At 47.0% G+C, this 18,395-nt stretch overlaps 1 protein-coding gene across 18 annotated transcripts in view; it reads right to left on the bottom strand.

Annotated features, from left to right (window-relative positions):
- The window catches only part of mast4 (microtubule associated serine/threonine kinase family member 4), a 102,487-nt gene that overhangs the window by 14,549 nt on the left and 69,543 nt on the right, over window positions 1-18,395 (bottom strand). For 8 of the 18 annotated variants that reach the window (XM_049019508.1, XM_049019514.1, XM_049019513.1 and 5 more), the window contains 15 exons: window positions 14,435-14,523; window positions 10,260-10,329; window positions 9,615-9,635; window positions 8,853-8,931; window positions 7,014-7,168; window positions 6,608-6,683; window positions 6,259-6,468; window positions 5,025-5,126; window positions 4,803-4,935; window positions 3,293-3,354; window positions 2,775-2,866; window positions 2,202-2,410; window positions 1,857-1,995; window positions 1,506-1,638; window positions 537-702 (listed from right to left, as the gene is read on the bottom strand). In XM_049019508.1, coding sequence (XP_048875465.1) covers window positions 537-702; window positions 1,506-1,638; window positions 1,857-1,995; window positions 2,202-2,410; window positions 2,775-2,866; window positions 3,293-3,354; window positions 4,803-4,935; window positions 5,025-5,126; window positions 6,259-6,468; window positions 6,608-6,683; window positions 7,014-7,168; window positions 8,853-8,931; window positions 9,615-9,635; window positions 10,260-10,329; window positions 14,435-14,523 — 1,736 coding nt within the window. Of the gene's footprint in view, window positions 1-536; window positions 703-1,505; window positions 1,639-1,856; window positions 1,996-2,201; window positions 2,411-2,774; window positions 2,867-3,292; window positions 3,355-4,802; window positions 4,936-5,024; window positions 5,127-6,258; window positions 6,469-6,607; window positions 6,684-7,013; window positions 7,169-8,852; window positions 8,932-9,614; window positions 9,636-10,259; window positions 10,330-13,241; window positions 14,366-14,434; window positions 14,524-18,395 lie in introns of those variants that run through there. The other 10 variants (XM_049019510.1, XM_049019516.1, XM_049019515.1 and 7 more) reach the window with 5 other exon arrangements.

Below are 18,395 nucleotides of genomic sequence, written 5' to 3'. Positions count from 1 at the left end.
TGAGGAGTTTGCATGTTCTCCCCATGTCGTCGTGGGGTTTCCTCCGGGTACTCCGGTTTCCCCCCACAGTCCAAAAACATGCTGAGGCTAATTGGACTTGCTAAATTGCCCGTAGGTGTGCATGTGTGAGTGCATGGTGTGTGAATGTCCCCTGCGATGGGCTGGCCCCCCCATCCTGGGTTGTTCCCTGCCTCGTGCCCATTGCTTCTGGGATAGGCTCCGGACCCCCCGCGACCCAGTAGGATAAGCGGTTTGGAAAATGGATGGATGGATGGACATCTGAACCTTTACATCTCCAGTGTAATGTGAGCCTTTTTTTAAATTCATACAAAAACAAAAATGTAGAAAGGCTTTGGTGAAACTGCAGGTTGGTGCAGCTTCATGCACAACAAACTGCTGATGGCGTTTCCAGACACGTAATAGGATGACGAGACCATTCAGGCGGTTCTTTGGACAGATACCGAATAAGCCACAAAACTGGATGGTCAGTCACGACAAAGAAATGGGATCACATCACTGTGGATGGCAAGGCTTACCACTGATGACCTGGCCGAAGAGCTCCTCGGGCGTGTCCCCGAAGAAGGGCACGCAGCCCACCAGGAACTCGTACAGGATGATGCCCATGGCCCACCAGTCCACCGGCTTGCCATAGCCCTGCCGCAGGATCACCTCGGGGGCAATGTACTCGGGCGTCCCGCACACCTGGGGCATGGGGCGGGCCATCAGAGGGGGAGGGATGCCCACACAGGCACACTCAGCACTAGCAATCAAAGTTATAGCTGAAGCAGTAAATAAAAAGAGAGAGTAACTCCAGCAGAGACCTAGCAGGTTGCTAGGTTGCTAGATGGGCCACAACGGCCTGCAGCAGCAGGAGACCCTAAGCCAACATAGAGGGGCTATATATGCAAGGCTAGGTTTGTTATTTCTGGGGTCCGCTACAAAAAAAAAAAAAAGACTTTGGGGCCGCCCCTTCCATCACTGTAGTTACAATTTGTGGACAAATGCGTGGTTTAAGTACTGGAAAACAGTCCCTACAGTGTACAAGAAAGGGGGAAAATAATTAGTTGTCACTGCTGACACACCATAGCACACAGTGCACAACAATGTAATGTGTCCTCTGCATTTTACCCATATGTCACATTGTGACACAGTGGGGGCAGCTAATTCAGCGCCCGGGGAGCATTGCTTGGAGGCAGCACATTGCTCATTGTACCTCAGTGGTACTTTGCTGGTCTAGGGATTCAAACCAGCAATGTTTCGCTCATAAATGCGCATCTGCTGATGCCATTAGGCCACCACTGCCACAAGACATGACCTTAGACATAAGGACACACATCTAAGAAACAGAGCATTCAGGAGGATGGGGTCACACATCTGACCGGGAGTAAAAGATCTTCTGAGCACCTTCCACATCAATTTACCTTCTGAAAAGGTGGACAGTTTTAGGTAAAGTGGTAAGTGACCAACTGCGGTGAAAGTGAGATAACTGAAAGCCCCGTTTGCACCTGCTTGTCAAGAAACTCGCGGGCGTCTTTCTCGATGTGGCCCTCATACAGGTTGGTGGTCATATTCATCAGGCCCACTTTGGACAGCCCGAAGTCAGTGAGCTTGATGTGGCCCATGGATGTCACCAGTAAACTGAAAGAGAGATATGGGTGACCCTACGGTACCTGCCCGGGGCTACACATCTTAACCTCCATTAGAGAATGACCAAGTTCCTAAGACACCCTATAAAAATGCCCATTTGACCCTCCATTACATGTGGGAGGCAGCTAAGTCATACATGAGTAACAGTGGTGATTCGGTACAAGCACAGGACCCTCTGTGACGGCAGCCCTTTTGGCCACTTTACTCACTTGTCTGGCTTCAGATCCCGGTGGACAATGCCGTAGTTGTGGAGGTACTCCAGGGCCAGGACAGTCTCTGCAAAGTACATCCTGGCCATGTCCACGGGCAGCGGACCCATGTTCTTCAGTAGAGTGGCACAGTCGCCCCCTGAGGGATGCACACAGGCACTGGCTAGCCGCTATCATCTAGTGCGCGAGCCTAGCAAATCTTTGGAGGAGTGTGACTAAGAAATCTAAAGAACAAATACTGAACTCTGTACCACTGATATTATTTAGGTACCAGGAGGTGACACTTGCTACCTCACCACAGCCCAACCCATGGCTCTGAATCATTTCTGGCTGCTCACTGCCTACCTTCCACATACTCCATGACCATACAGAGATGCCGGCGCGTCTCAAAGGAGCAGTACATGCTGACCACGAAGGGATTCTCGGCAAAGGTCAGGATGTCACGCTCCACGAAGGCCTGCTGGATCTGGTTCCTCAGGATCAGGTTCTGCTTGTTGATCTTTTTCATGGCAAAGCGCTGTTTAGACTCCTTGTGTCGCACCAGGTACACGGCTCTGCGGCAGAACGGAGGCACTCTATCACAATGCTTTGGATCAACGTTCAACCATAAAATGATGTAGCAAGGAAATCCGCTAGCCCGATGTAACATTACAAAAAAATTCACATTTTTAGGCAACGTACTATACTAGGGACTAATGACGACCACCAAGGTCAAAACTAATGGCTCAGCATCTGATTTTCACAGAAGGTCCACTATTGAGATGACAGAATCCCATTGAATCTGCAGAGAACCGCAAAGACCTTAAATGTTCTAGGTTTTCACTTCTAGCTGTAATCACGCATGACATCGACACCTGCTCCACCATAAGCTTAGTCTGGGCTGAGGAACATCAACACGACAGCTAAATAAAAGATTACCCGTATGCGCCATTGCTGATGAGTTTCATCATCTCAAAGTCGGGTTCGCAAGGCTTGCGTCGAGATCTCAAGGCGGCGCTGAGGCTCTGAGACTGAGCAGGTGAGAGAGGCGGACATCAGTGCCCAGGAACTCCACCTCACCCGTAAAAGGTCATATACACAACTGATAGGAACATTTTAACAGTTCTTGTTATGCTGTGTAATTATGGAGAAATCACGCAGGGCAGCAGCTGGAGCTCTGGTTCACATGTCCCCTGAAGGTTTCTGGGTTAGGCCCCAAAGGGGCCCTTCTGTAATCGCCATCAGCTACATGCTCGGCCTGAACTGCTCCAGTACACACCCCGGCAGGATAAATGAGCTAAATCTACAGCACCTGCCACCCTTTGAGAATTAAAGCTGAGAATTTTGCAAATCACATCATTTCAGCACTATCAATAAAGACGAGAGGAAAATATTCTGTGCACCGGAGAGTTTGACAGGAGCATTCTGAGGATTAGAGGCCACAGATGAACACTCACCGAGTCATCAGTCTCTGGGGTCTCGGCTATCCCACTGTCATAGCTGGCCAGCTGTGCGATTTCTACAAGAGACGCAGTGAGGTCAGTGCCATGGGTACTGTTCCAGAGCTTTTCAGCACAAAACTGAAGAAAGCACAAAAAAGTGAGATCTTAGGCCATACCTTAATATGTAAACAATGCAGGCCCATTATGGTGAGTCTCTCAACCACAAGGATGTTAACAGTGTAGTATTATGGCATAGAGGTTCACACACAACAAAAGGCCGTAAACTGCATGCAGTCAGTCTTTAGAACCAGCATTTTGTACTTTTTTCTGGCCCATTGCCAACAGGTAAAAGAGCTGTGTTTTCACTTTATCAACCTTATTAGATGCTGACGTGAACTCTGATGATCAGCCCAGTGCGTTTTGGACATGCCTAAGAAACCGGGCATGGCAGAAATGGCTTTCTGTGAGCATCACAGACGTTGGCAAACAGGCGCGCTGGGACCAGTAATGGAGAAACGTGCACGATCAGCAAGACATTAGTTCCATCGGGGGGCTGCCGAAAAACAGCCCGCAACTGCCTCCAGGCCGAGACGACATACACGCAATAAACATGTCATTAAGAGCCATCTGCCATCTTTGATTTCGGCTGACTTCTATACATTGGGTAGGAAAACACAACGGCCGCTGATGATGGAAAAAATGGAGAGATGCCACTTGGGGACATTATCTCGCGGTACTCGAACGTAACGTGTAGAGGACTCATGGGAATACATGCATGCAAGATTACCCATAATGCACAACCGCCTTCTGGGCGTCTGGTGGTAAATACCCGCCCCATAAAGTCAATCATGAAGGAATGCTTCATCTCAGAGATGCGACCGCTCGAGAACATGTTAGATACTACTGCCAACATTAACATCAAGAGTTCCACTTCAGATGTAACATCTGTTCAGCTCCTCACTGCCTGTAAAACTGTATTAGCGAATATCTGACCAATTTCCACATGAAGAACTTTGCCGAGGCTGTATAATAAGCCCATTTTAATTAGCGGATGGGTCAATTTAAAACTTTTTTTAGGTTATTATAATAGGACCAACGCAGAAAAGTGTCTGAAGTTAATTAAATTTTGAAAAATGAAGGCCAAAGCACTTCCTGTCATGACAGAGTGATTTCCATATAAGCACAGAGGTTAAATAATATATAAATATATTTATAATATATATATAAAATTTGAAAGTACAAGTGTCTGGGTTAACCTAAACTAATTGCTATATGTCTGGGGCATTTTGAAAATGGGCCCAGGAACCCGAATAAGAAATTAGCTGCCTCAAAATATCATATGGAATTGTGCGGTGTGTTTTATTTACCATTTTCAAAAAGAGATTTGAAATGATAATTAGTGACACAGAATCAAGCAACTCAGCGATGGGCCAGGCAGACTGGGGGGACAATGAGGCACTGAGGGTCATGCGCATGCACACGTGCGATTCAGGGCCTCCCCGACAGGCCGTGTCATACTCCTCACCCTCCAAAGGGTCGCGGGTGAGGCCTAGCTGGCTGATGATGTAACGCGGGATGTCTGTCTTGATGCCCTGGCCCTCCTTGGCATGGCCCTCTGCTGCCTCCAGAAGGTAATAAAACTCCTCAGGGTCAAACTCCTACCATGGGTGGGGGGAGAAAAGGATAGTGTCACTGGAAGAAACCCACAGGGCAGTGCACGTGGGGAGCAATGGATGGGCGGGCCTACCAAGCACTCGAGGAGCCGTGCAGGCCTTGCGATGACAATGAGGATCTTCTTCACAAGCTCCTTGATGAACGTCACCTCCCCGCTCTCCGAACGCTCCGTTGACTAAACAAAGCCAGAGGGAACAAATGATGGCTGGAAACATTTCAGGGTCTCTGAGGCGGAGCCACGCCCATGCCGGTGCTGACAGGGAGCTGATTCTCAGGTGGAGCCGGAGTCACTATGTATATCATATACTTAGGAGAGCAAGCACCACTTTCCATTCGCGTGCACCCAAAAGGAAACGTGCTGGAGGCTGGCAATTGACAACGAATATAGAACAGTGGGGCCTTTCTACACTTTTTCCATCCTGCGCCACTTTGTGAAAGTTATTTATTATAAAAAATTAGCTACGTACTACAAATGTAGCCAGCTTTCACCAGTTCTAATTAAATTTCTCCATGTTTTCAAATCAAAACAAATTACTGGAAATAAACTGAGCTAAAGTTTGGAGTGTACAATAACCCCTTCCCATATGCCAACATAAGGGGTTCCCAGTTTCAGACCGGCAATTCTCTGGAGCCAGGCCAGAGCCAGTTTTTCCAGACATGGCACCAGTTAATTGGCAGTGGAAAGGTCCAGAACTGGTTCCGTATCAGGCACCGGCTAAGCACCGGCACCAGCACCGCGAAAAGGGATACAAGAGGCAACTGGTAGGAACAAAAGCACACATAAGAGACATACATGCATATACTGCAGGGGGAATGAAAAAGGGCACCACAGGCAGGAAATGCACTCTGCCTGTATCTTTCCTATAAAGAAAACGTGATTTTTAAACTAAAAGAATCTTTCCAGATTTCTTTCTGGGACAGCTCAGCAAGTTCTGAGCGGGTCATGTCATTGAAAGTCAGCAGCGAGGATGTGTGACGGGGGGGCGGGCATCGGAAAACTTCATCACACACCAGGGATAAAGGGGCTCTCAAAAACCAGAGCTCAAAAAAGGATTTCCCAGACAGGGATGCGCTGGGGGACTGGCATTCATACCACTGGGACATGCAGAAGAGTGGTTCAATGACCTTTATATGATTCATTACAGTCACATACTCATTTTCAGATGCGTCAGACATTTCAGCAACGGCGTGTGACTTTACTGCTGGTCACCAGCTGTTATCAAGTAACTGCCAGGTCACCAGGCGGTGGTGAGAGACCACAGGACAGAGCTGTACCTAATGCTCAGGAAACGGCAGTGGGAGCCCACCTCCTGGAAGAGGCGCTCCAGCTTGTCAGTGAGCTCGCAGAAGTAGCGGGAAGTGATGAGGCCTTGGCGTGACTTCTCCAGGCAGTCGCGGGCCAGCTCGATGATCTGATGGTGGGCGAAGCTGAGGACCCCATCGGCCAGGGGCAGCACGCTCTCCGGGGAGTTGTGCAGAATGATCTCCTGGATCCTTTCCTCCATCTGAGCGGTGGCCTGGAGTAGGCCGAGATCACGAGAGCTAATTAGCAGTGAGCGGCGCCTTACTCGGGGTTAGGTACCCTTTCTGGGGATGTTTTTCTGCGAGCCCACATACATCATTAAAAGAATACACCCACGAAAGCGGGCACCTCACCTTAGGAAACCTCTCCTTGTAGACATGGTTCATCATAATGATCTCATTGTCGCAGCAAGACGGAGACCTTCCAGGGCTGAAAGGCACAAATGACGACTCAGAAAGTGCAACTGCAGTTTGACGATGTGCAGCAGTCGGGAAACGGCACTTGCACTTGGTTTTAAACCACCAACATTTCACATTGGCATCACTAAGAATGCTTGGTTAGTGAATCACAGCACGAAGATAAAAGTCTAGGACACTTCAGCCAGAAATGCATGTGCAATATCCTGCCTTGCATTTTAAAGAGGATTTTTCAGTAGAGATGGATTTACAGGAAAAGGTTTTTGAAACTTCACATTAGAGAATAGTAGTAATACTAATAAATAAGCAGCACCACGGGTGGGGCGGGGCTTGCGGTTCCTACCTCAGGCTCCGAGAGCGCGGGCGCATGGGCACAGCCCTCCGCCTGTCATCCCCGGTGATGCTTTCCGTATAGAAGTGCTTGGACAGGAAGTGCAACTCGTCAGGAGTGGGCTGGAACGGCAGCTGGTGCAGCTTCTCCTGTGATGAACAGGACGACTGGAAATGAAACGAAAATACATTGAACAAGAAAAAGAGAGAGACTAACGATTCAGCTGGTCGCCAATGTGCAGAGGGAAGAGCGCGTGTCTGGGAAGCCTGCTGCTGAGGTTCAGTGACAGACAGTTGTCTGTGGTAGGTCTCACGTCACCTCAATCATCTCACATTTCAGGGAGCCATTTCACACTGCGCTCTGACCACCAAGCTAAGTTCTCTGCCACCAACTACTTTGCACTGATGAACGCAATACATATGGTGTGTGTGTATATATATATATACACACACACATATACATATATAAATGTATACACTCTTCATTACAGTCTACCATCAGTCTAAAATTAACCAATCAGTTGCCTTATTATAAAGCCAGCCTGATGTAAACAGCCAACTTATTGTCTTAGACAATTAATTCTGTTAATATGTGTACTCTTAATTGTATTCCAGATTTTTGCACAGTGTTCTGTGCAAAAGTGTTCCCCTTGTATGTCTAATTTTTGTCTTGTATCGTGTTTGGCACCAGACCAGAATTCTGGTATCTTTGCACATAATGGCAATGAAGTGAGTTCAGATTCTTATTTACATTTAAAGGTTTATATTTTATTTATTTGGCAGATGCTTTAATCCAAATCAGCATGCATTTTTGAAAAAAACTGGGCCAGACAGTGACAGGAGGAATTGGGGGTTAAGCGTCTTGCTTAGGGGGCTGACGGTGACATCACTCTGATGACCCTGGGATTTGAACCAGTGACCTCCCGATGACAGGCACAGCACCCAAAAAATCACCAAAATTAAGTAGAGGGCTAGATAGTGGGTGTGACGACAAGTATGTGCTAACATCTATGACTGAAGCACTTTGAGTTTAATTATGTTAGCAGTAAGGACAAACCAAACCAAAGACTTTAGGGGGCATGGCTGCACAAGGCTTTTCGTCAAGTTGGGGCTGAAACTGTACACAATGGGACGGTGTATCTGAGCACTGCGCAGGGAGAGCGACACATGCTTAAGTGCCTTCAAGCCATGGGACTTGTTCAGGGGTTTATTTGACTGAACAGACCGAGTGTGGCAGGGAGACAAAACAGACGTATGGACACAACTATAAAAATAAAATCAGCAGCGCGGCTCACCCAGCCAGATCATTAAAAAAAACAAAAAAAAAAAGCTGCCAATTTTTTGCATTCATTTTTGAGAATCGCAGCTATATGACAGCTACATGTACTGAGCAGTACAATTACCTTAATAAACAGATTTTTATAGTACAAAAGGTTCAAATTAAGGTGATGATTGAGAAAAGGCAGCACATAAGTAATAAACCGATTTCTTAATTATTGCTCAATAATTAAGTCCAAACAAAGGGGAGTGTCCCTCCCCCCCCATAGAAATGTTTACCGGGCCTCTCTCCTCACTACCGGCCACCGTGGCCACAGACGGTGACAACTACCCCAGCTATAGCTTACTAAATAACTCATCTCTGGTCGATGCTCGGAGGGTGGGTAGTGTGTGGGAACCGCAAGATAAGCTTCTCCGCGATTGGGCACGTGAGGACACCCCTGCCCGCAGCCAGCTGTCACAGCGACCCTAATTACTATTCTGCTGTTAATGATCTATTTACACAGGCAGCTGTGAGCCAACCCGTTTCCAGCATGTATCAGGTGTGCTGAAATGCAGTGAGGGGTGTGCTTACCGAAACGGTGGAGCTGGGCGTGTTCGTCCCATAACCAGAGGACGGGAGTGAGGCCAGGGACCAGCGTCGGCCATCAGTCCTGGATAAAATTGAAAGGGAGAGTGCTAAATCAAATCAAACAGAAAAACAGCTATGACAATTAAAAAAGCAAGAAATAACACATGATGCGATGGTGCCATGTATATGGTTGCATGACACAAAGCTGACTGTTCTTGTACGTAATCGGTTCTTTAATAAGTTAAAGTAACTCACAACCCCAAACATACTGTACTTACAGTAACATTCTATATACAAGGGCAAGAAAATACACAAGCAAGATTTTCTTGCCACCAAACAACAGACCTTAGTGAAAACAAACACAAATGAAGGCCTTCACAAATGTAAAGATGATCAGGACTGCTAACACTCGCATGAGAGCGTGGAAGGCAAACATTTCAGACTTAGTCTGGGATCCCCTGGTCCACGAGATGGAGATTAAAACCCTTCCCCAAAAGGATAATTAGACCAAATCATGATTTCTGTAGTCAAGGTTAACGGATCCCAGGAAGGATTTATGGTCTCTGCTCGTTGTCTTAAGCTTACATTAGGGTGAAGCACACGAGGAGGAACATACACGCACTCACAGCATGCCTTGGTTAAGGAACACAAACTACAGCGAGAGGGTCGGCGTGTAGATAAATACAGATTCCTGGACGCACACCAGTCGATATATCAGTGAGAGAGATGGCAGCCATCTGATATATTCATTATTTTGTGTTTTACCTGTCAGGTCTGTGGCCATGACTGAAGAATAGCATCAGAGAAAATCGTGACGGGTAGGAGTGAAGCCGGGGGAGGGAAAAAAAGGGGGTGGGGGGGGAGATGTGGATCTTAATCTCCAGCGGTGTGAGGGAGCGTCACCAGACGCAAAAAAGCCACAGGACCGCAGAAGAGCAGCGATGGGCCACGGCGTGATAGTTGCCTAGTTTTTTATTTACATTTTTTTTTTACATCATGGATGAGAGACAACTGATCTAACACTAAAAGTGCTTCTCACATCAACCCAAGTGTTTCTCAAACAACCTAATGCACCAGAAGAGCCATCTTATTCCAGCCACCAAATCCTTGGCAATGTCGGCTGGGAAATATTTGGAATCTAACGTGGGACACGGAGCCATCCTTGAAAAATCTGTCTATGGCTGTGCACAACAATTAGCAAAACAAAAGCTCTTCTGCTTGCAATCTTTACCACACAGGAACAGATATATTAGGACAATGTGCGCTGTCGTATCAGGAAACATTACTGGGGATAATCTGTATCATAGTGTAGGCCTCTACCATTCTGATTGGGCTCAGCAGTCAACACAAGCCTACCAGAGGAAAGGATCCTGGGATGACCAGCCTCTCACTGTCTCATAGGACACTTACCTGCGTGTGAAGGAGAAATGCGCAGAAGCACTGGGAGAGAAGTTCCGGGGGCTATCCTGGGGACTGGTTCCTGTAATCAGGGGAACAGGGGGAGAAGGGAGCGTCAGACAGAATGACCTCCTCCATCTGGAAGGCTCACTGACCCAGCATAGACAGACAGGGGGATTGGGGGGGGGGGGGGAGAGTCAAACAGAACAGCATCCTCCATCTGCATGGCTCATTCACCCAGTACAGACAGACAGGGGAGTGGGGGGTGTGGGGGGAGAGACAGAATGCCATCCTCCATCTGCATGGCTCACTAAAAAAAAAAAACTTCAGCATATTTATCTTCATGATTCTGAAAGCATTTTATTGTGTTTCACAACATCCACATATGCAGCTCATTTAATTAATGGGCAGCATGTGTATTTTGTGAATTAAAGAAAATGCTTCCTTCTTATGTAAAAAATCCTAAAACATCCTAAAAATCCTAAAACATCTCCTTTGTGGTTTTGTGGTATATACACACCTGCAGTAAATAAAGCATTTTAAGTATCAGTAATTGAAGCAATTGAAACATTACTTTCATGAAGTTTACTAGCTATTTTCCCCACATAAGCTCCAGCACAACTAATGCAGGTTTTGCCATCACTGACACCCGAAGTAAAAAATGTATTGCTATTAAGTTCACCCTCCTAGCTCACGCATTCATAGTTACACATATGAACATCCATCCATCCATCCATTTTCCAAACCGCTTATTCAACTGGGTCGCGGGGGGTCTGGAGCCTATCCCGGAAGCAATGGGCACGAGGCAGGGAACAACCCAGGATGGGGGGCCAGCCCATCGCAGGGCACATTCACGCACCATTCACTCACACATGCACACCTAGGAGCAATTTAGCAACTCCATTTAGCCTCAGTATGTTTTTGGACTGTGGGGGGAAACCGGAGTACCCGGAGGAAACCCCACGACGACATGGGGAGAACATGCAAACTCCGCGCACATGTAACCCAGGCGGAGACTTGAACCCGGGTCCCAGAGGTGTGAGGCAACAGTGCTAACCACTGCACCACCATGCCGCCCCCCACATATGAACAGGTGATACAATTTGTCATGTTTTACTTCTTGGACTCGTTAGCAGGGCACAGAACCAACAGCTTACTGACATAAACAGCAACCCAACGAGAGGCCTCCAACCAGCGATGACGTGACCAACATCTCTCCTGACTTTCATGTGGAGGTGCAGCCATCCCGACTCAAGGCCTACATTTTTGAAAAACAGCCTTTGAGTCTAATATATTGCAAAAGTAACTCCCAGTAAGAAACGTCGCTCCGCATCACATTGCTGGAGGTACTTCTCTCTCACATCTGTACTGCTTCTCCATACTAAAACTTTGTATCACTAACATACGCAAAAAAATAGAAGTAGCTTTGGCTAAACCATGAGACAGAGCAGCAACACAGCTATCGCAATGAAAGTATCAACAGTAATGTATTTACAAACGAATTCAGTGTGAAATCTGACTAGCAAGCCTATCCTGTGATTCAACCAGACTAGGCAAGTGTCTCCCTCATCCACACACTGCCAGAAAAAAAAAGATTTCAGAGTCATAAACACTTTTCACATAAATCAAACTAAAACATTCATTTAATATTTCTTATGAAATGTGCTTTAAAAAGGAGTCCAGAATTACAGAACACTTCTCCATGGTCAAAGACTGTAATTAAGCAAAATGTTGCTGTCATTCTGACACACCCGTGCTTCACTTGGGCTAATTCACACATGGCAGTCATTTCGGACTATGACCATATGAACAGCACGGCCCTCAGCAGGAGCCCACCCCAACCCCCCATGACCTCCCCCACACATCCGGCTGGCTTCTGACAAAGAAGGCCCGCGACATCAGTCCCTGACACCCGCAGGACGGAAGAGGCGAGACGGCAGGAAGGAGACGCTGTGGGAACAAAAGCCCGCTCCCTGCCCCAGGCAGCTCGGCCGAGGGTGAGTGGCAGCCAAACGCCAAGCCCGGTAGCTCGGATTGTGACGTGTGACCTTCGTTTGCCGGAGAAGGGCCTCGCTGTGAGTGAGCGGGTGGGTCTGTCTGCATGCCCCATATGGCGTGGACCATCTCCGCAGCACACCCCCGCCGCTGCGGGATTTCGGCTGGCAGCTCGGTTCCCAAACGCTACAGGCGTCTCCATCTCTGCGACGAAGGGGAGCCGGCACTCGGCCCGAGACAGAGCGTGTAATTAACTCAACTGCTGAGGGGAGGTAAACAGTTAATTAGGCCCGCCAAACAATGACAGCCCTTCCAGGTATAATAAGGGGATCCCGGCAGCGCTGATCGACGAGGGGGCCACTGGCTCATCAGTAATGTCACCTTTTCAACCGTGCAGTAATACAAGGGCTGAAGGGCCCAACAGCCACACCCAACACTGTGCGGCTCTCTATCGAGTACCGTACCATTCCACACAGACATTACAGGCAGATTTAGGTTATTACGAGCTGCAGATCATATCCAAGGTGATATTTACCAAAACCTTGGAGGGGGGCGAGGTGCGGATGGCCTTACTAAGATGGTATTTCACTTTAATGAGGGAGTAGATTAAGAAAAGAAACCTTCACAAATTGGGACCTTCCTAGTTTTACTTTTTAAGTTTCAGCTTCAAAACAGACAAAAGGGTGGGTCCACAAAACACAAAGTACACCAAGCAAAGTGCTAATTTCCTGAAGCTCATGGTGTGGAGCAGCAAACGCTCTCTTCCTGTTCCTGACTGCAGCCATACATCTATCCAGTGCTGAGACTGGGATCATCCAGAAAGGAAAAGCCCACAAGCCAGCAAAACCAGACCAATAACAGACCCACCTAATACTCCCAGTGTGGGCTTGCAAGCAGACCCTTTAGAATGTTCCAGCAAGGCACATAAACCCCTAATGCGATGCTCAAGTTGAACCCTCGCGCAGTACCGCATCGGCAGTGCAACCGGGTCGGACTCACCGCATTCCCACGGCTGCGCCCGGGCTCCGAGGGGGGGTGGCGACCTGCTGGCCGCATTCAGAGTGTCGCTCAGCTCCTGCTTCATTGGGGACGGTGGGTCAAAACCGTGAGCCACCACAGCTCGGCCATATTTATACAGTGAGCCTCCCTACATCACGGAGCGCCAATTTGGGAGGAAATGCTATTCGCAGGGAAGAGGGCCCCCTCCCTTTACTGCAGAACACGTGCTTCCTGCGAGGAAAGTCACAATCGCTGTTGGGCGGCGCCAAGAGGGAGATGTACCAAGGGCATGGAGAGCCGGACTGCTATACCAGCCGATCTTGCCACACTCTGCTGGGAGAGTTTTCTCAGACCAAAAGTCTCAGCTTGGGTCTACAGCTACACAACATCCTAGGCATGACAAATGCTGTTAAAAACATTTTTCACCAGAAAGCTGATTCAGATAAAGGTTAAACAAAGGCTACTTCTTGAAAACAAAGTCAAAAGGTCACAACGGTGGGAAATTCCCCCCAGAAACACTACCGTCTCTCTCAGGAGATGGCAGCTCTCAGCAAGGAACAGCCAACTGCTTTTTCATTCAGCCAGAACAATGGCCCCTGCCGGATGAGGTGGGAACCTGCCTTGCCAAGTCTCTCATTTCACGCAAGTTCAGTAAGAGGCCTTTAACTGCCCAGGACAATCAGAGATTGGGTGCTTTGACCTGACAAATAAAAACAGCTGCACAACAGATGGGCACCAACTTATTTTGTACATCTTATTTTACTTTTAAGCCCCAAAACTAAATGGAGCACAGAGCAGATGACGTTGCTGATATATTTGTATACGCCAGAGTAACTGCCTGATTAATCAATAATTTCATTAAGTTCCTGTGGTTAACAAGGGAAACTGTATGAGGAAATTAAGTCTCAGCTCTGTGCCATTGAAAACAGAGAGATGCTCAGAACTTGCAGCTAAATCCAAAATGCACCTAGTTATTGGTGTTTACAGACAGGAGTCAGACGCGCCCAGAACACAAGGGTAGAGAAGCGGGCAGCAGGTGTTAAGGACACTTACAGTCTGCACCCTTCAAGCAGAAAGAGTCATAATCCACAATCAGGAGTTTTAATAAGCTCCTCTGGAGCCTGAAGAACCAGAAGCAGCTGCATCAGTCAGGCTGAAGGGGGCGCCAGTGTCCCCAGTGTAAGAACACTCACCTGTGTGAGCGGAGAGCGGCGAGTGGGGCCGTGGGAGAGCTGAGGGCTCTCTGCTTCCTATTAGGCTCTTCCTGTTGCTCGTCCGGCAGCTGCAGAAGGGAACAGAGAATTAGGTTACATCGGGGAGAACCTGAGGAGGTGCTATGCTTGTGACACGTGTGAAACTGGGGAAAAGGGGCGAGGCCTAAGTTTACAGAATGAGCCATCGGCAAGAGAAAAAACCAGCACGGGAGCGATGCATGGGAACAATGAGAAAGGGTTTCAAATGCAGTGAAACCCCAAGTAAGGGCAGCTGTCAGCCGGGCAACCTAGAATTTCTATCTATCTAACTCACAAAACAATGACCTGAGCAACTGCCAAAAACTCACAAGCTGTTTTGTGCATGTGTGTGTGTGTGTGTGTGCACGCACGCACGCACTTTGTTTTCTGGCACCAAACCATGCATAAACCCACAACCCAAGATGATAACTAGTAATTCATACTGGGCCACAAGTGCTGACCACCAAGCATCACATATCGGAAGTTACTTCAGAAAGAATAAGGCGGCAACATGAAGGGTCCCATCATGAGTGCGATATCAGAATGCAGATGCAACGTTCTGAGTGCATGATTGTACAGTCACACCACACATCTGGGGTGCAACCCTTCTGATTAACATAAGCCCTTCAAACAGTAGGTGACCTTCAGCTTAATCAGTTCTCCTGCGAATAAACGTGAGACACCCCAGCGGGAACAGGGTCCGGGACACAGTCGCTCTAAACCACGTCGGCCGTGAGGGGAAATAACAGATTCCTACAAGGACACCTGGGGCTCATCCCGAGAGACATGGCTCATGCTGATCTGCACCTTTCTGCGTTTCAGCACAGCGCTCAGGCTAAATAAAAAGGTGACCTCATTAGAGCATCACGCGTTAATCTAAGCATCCTGCTGCAATGCTTCTCTGGGAACTGGCATTTCTACAGTGCCATTTCATCAAATGGCCCCCGAGAACCAAATTCGGCCGACAGGTCTCCTTAATTCACATCTCTTCACACAGCAGACACACAAACCGTGACGTTACACAACGCTGGCAGTCAAGCTACCACAATAAGACGATCTAAAACTACAACACAGCTCTATCCTAACATTTTTTAATCCTTACCGTCTGCCAGTCTTTCTCCATAGCCTATAACTCTTCTGGTTTAGGTACTGCATTATATACAATGCATCCTCAGAACTCAGACATGTCACATTCACAGCCCAGGGTCAGCCGGTAGGTACGTGTGAGGCTCTCCCTAGGTCTGCTATAATCAGACCACAGCTACAGGTGTCTTTAGAGTGCTCCGTAATGACTGATGAGTGGAGGGGCTATCCCAGCATGCACTGAAGGACAGGCAAAGTGTGCTTCTGTGCTGACATACTTACTGCTTACAAAACAGATCCTCTTACTGAAAGGTAAAGCCTCTTCACCAGAAACAGCTGCTCTAAATATTCTCACTGTCACCTTAGGCAAGGAGGTATCTTGAAAATGTTCACTTTGTTACAAACTGAACGTCCAACACAAACTTTGACATGTAACACACACACTTATAAACATAATATACATATACAGTAATATAGATGCACAGATTTTCAAAGGACATCTTCATGTAAATAAGCAATGAAGTCTACGGGGGTTTCCGCCTGTTCTTTATCCATTGTGCATGCTGTAACTGGATATGTAGGAAATGGTTGTAAAAGAAAATACTTGATATTTGATATGGTATATGGATGGAATTCCCAAAATATTAATGAAGCAGTGGAATATACACCTGGGGAGGAAATTGGGGGAAAAATTCCAGACCTCCTGCTTTACAGTGTCCCAATCCTCAGGCTGTGGTTTTCTCGTAAAACCCCCCAGCATCACACAACGTCAGTGGACAAAACTTTGACCGTGGCTGGATCTCTCCAATTCGCAGAGAATCCCGATGTGCAGACAGTGTAACTGATCTCCTATAACCCAGACACCTGATGCAAGTCTTACCACGCCCCGATGATGTTCTCTCTAATTCCCAACCGACCCACCCACGTAGCTCCGTGGATACAGTGCCACTGCAAGGTGTGCCAAACGGGCTTTGGGTTTCTCGTGACCCTATTCCAGCAAGCAGCCCAAAGGGAAGTCTTGTACATATCCTTTATATATTGATACTTAAAAATTACAGTCAAGAGTTTTTTTTTTTTTAATGGTCCATTGATTTTATAAGCTCCAAACAAGTTTATGTGGTAAGATTTCCTCACAATAATAAAACAAAACTCATTACTTAAAAATAAAGCTGTGAGTTTAAAGCTGAAATGTAGAGTTTTAGCTGTCAGTAATAGCTATACACAAATAGCTATTGTACCCAAAATACTAGAATACACACAGAGCCTGATGGTGCCAGCAGACGGATGAGGGATCCAATGTGGAACGGCATGCGACCATCTCCCTTGTCATCATGAACCTTGTTAACCAGTGACGGGGACCAACTCCTGTTTGCCCCTCCCAAGGTGCAAATGAAGAGAAATGACTTCTCCATGAAACAAAACAACTAATCCCATAAAAGGAGACCCACTCGTATAAATTACAAACAGTCATTCGCTGTCAGGGAAAACTTCACAAAGCACAAACTACTTAAGATCTATCACAAATAACACCTATATACTGTGTACTCCCGGAACTTTCCATGGTTGCCATTTTAAGCAACGGCTTCTGACTTGTGCATGACAGCACCAGAAATTCCTTTGGACATCAGCGAGCGCAACTTAGTCAGGCTTTGTCACATCTTTGTGTTCCCAAGAACTGCAAAACATCCTGAAATGGTTCATCTGAATTTTAAAGCAATGTGACCTTACTGTCAGCACACAAGCACTGCATTAACTTTTCAGAGCTAGGATGACATCACCAAATAATCAGCTGTCAAAAACTGCTTTCAAAAGGCCTGGGAAATGATATAAATAATTAGCAAAGAGCACACAGGGCAGATTTTAAACTTTACTGTGTATAAAAACTCCCACTTCTGTCACATTTCTGGCTGGCCAGCTATCAGACACTGACAACATAATTGTGCATGACATCATCCAAATCTGTGGTTCTTTTTGTTTTTAATATGAGGCTACATTACACAGAGGGATTTTCAAATAAGGAACTTTAAAGCAGAATCGACAGGATTCTTGTGCATGGTATTAAGTTGCTGTTTTTAGCTAATCCTATTTCACAAGACAACGCACATCAACTACCAAAACATATTTACGAAAGAACGCTAGAACCTCAAGTCTGATATTCCATAAAAACATTAAACATCTCAGAAACTGCAGTGAATCCAAAGCGGAGAAGTAAAAACAAGGTAAAATAGAAACTGATTTTTCCTTGAGATGGCCAGTGAATGGAGCTGAATTGGAAATGAAACGTCGCTGGAGCCAGGAGCTGTTCCTCACAGCTTGTACTGTGCCTGAATCCCAACCAAGAGAATAAAGCAAAGTGACAAACACTCAGCGGCCGGGAACAGCTCCAGAACCCTGAGAGGAGCAGAGGCGGGCGATTGGAGCCGCTCGACCGCCCGCCCGCCCGCCGCCGCCTTGGGTGCATTCAGCAACTCCGACTGGCATCAGCTCCTACCCCTGGCAAATCCCGTCCCCGGGCCATCAGTGAGGCACAATGATGATGGCCGATCAAAGTGGGAAACGTCTGTGCAAATCTAATTCCTTCTAATTTCGAGTTCTTGAGCATTACATAACCCCAGCACGGACTGAAATATGGGATGCAGGATAAGACTGGTGTAACATTAGAGGAATGTTATTCCAGTGGAATAGGAGGCAGAAGAATACAGGCGTTCATCAACTATTTGAAGATGAATACATTTTTTTATAAACACCAAAGAATATCATGAATAATTAACATACCCAGTTCAAACATCTAAAACAGCTCACCTATACTGCTTACTAATAACTAGTACTTTGACAGAAA

Source organism: Brienomyrus brachyistius, chromosome 7 (genome assembly GCF_023856365.1).
Source record: "Brienomyrus brachyistius isolate T26 chromosome 7, BBRACH_0.4, whole genome shotgun sequence".
Taxonomy (NCBI): Eukaryota; Metazoa; Chordata; class Actinopteri; order Osteoglossiformes; family Mormyridae; genus Brienomyrus; species Brienomyrus brachyistius.
This window is presented reverse-complemented; position numbering and strand designations above follow the sequence as displayed.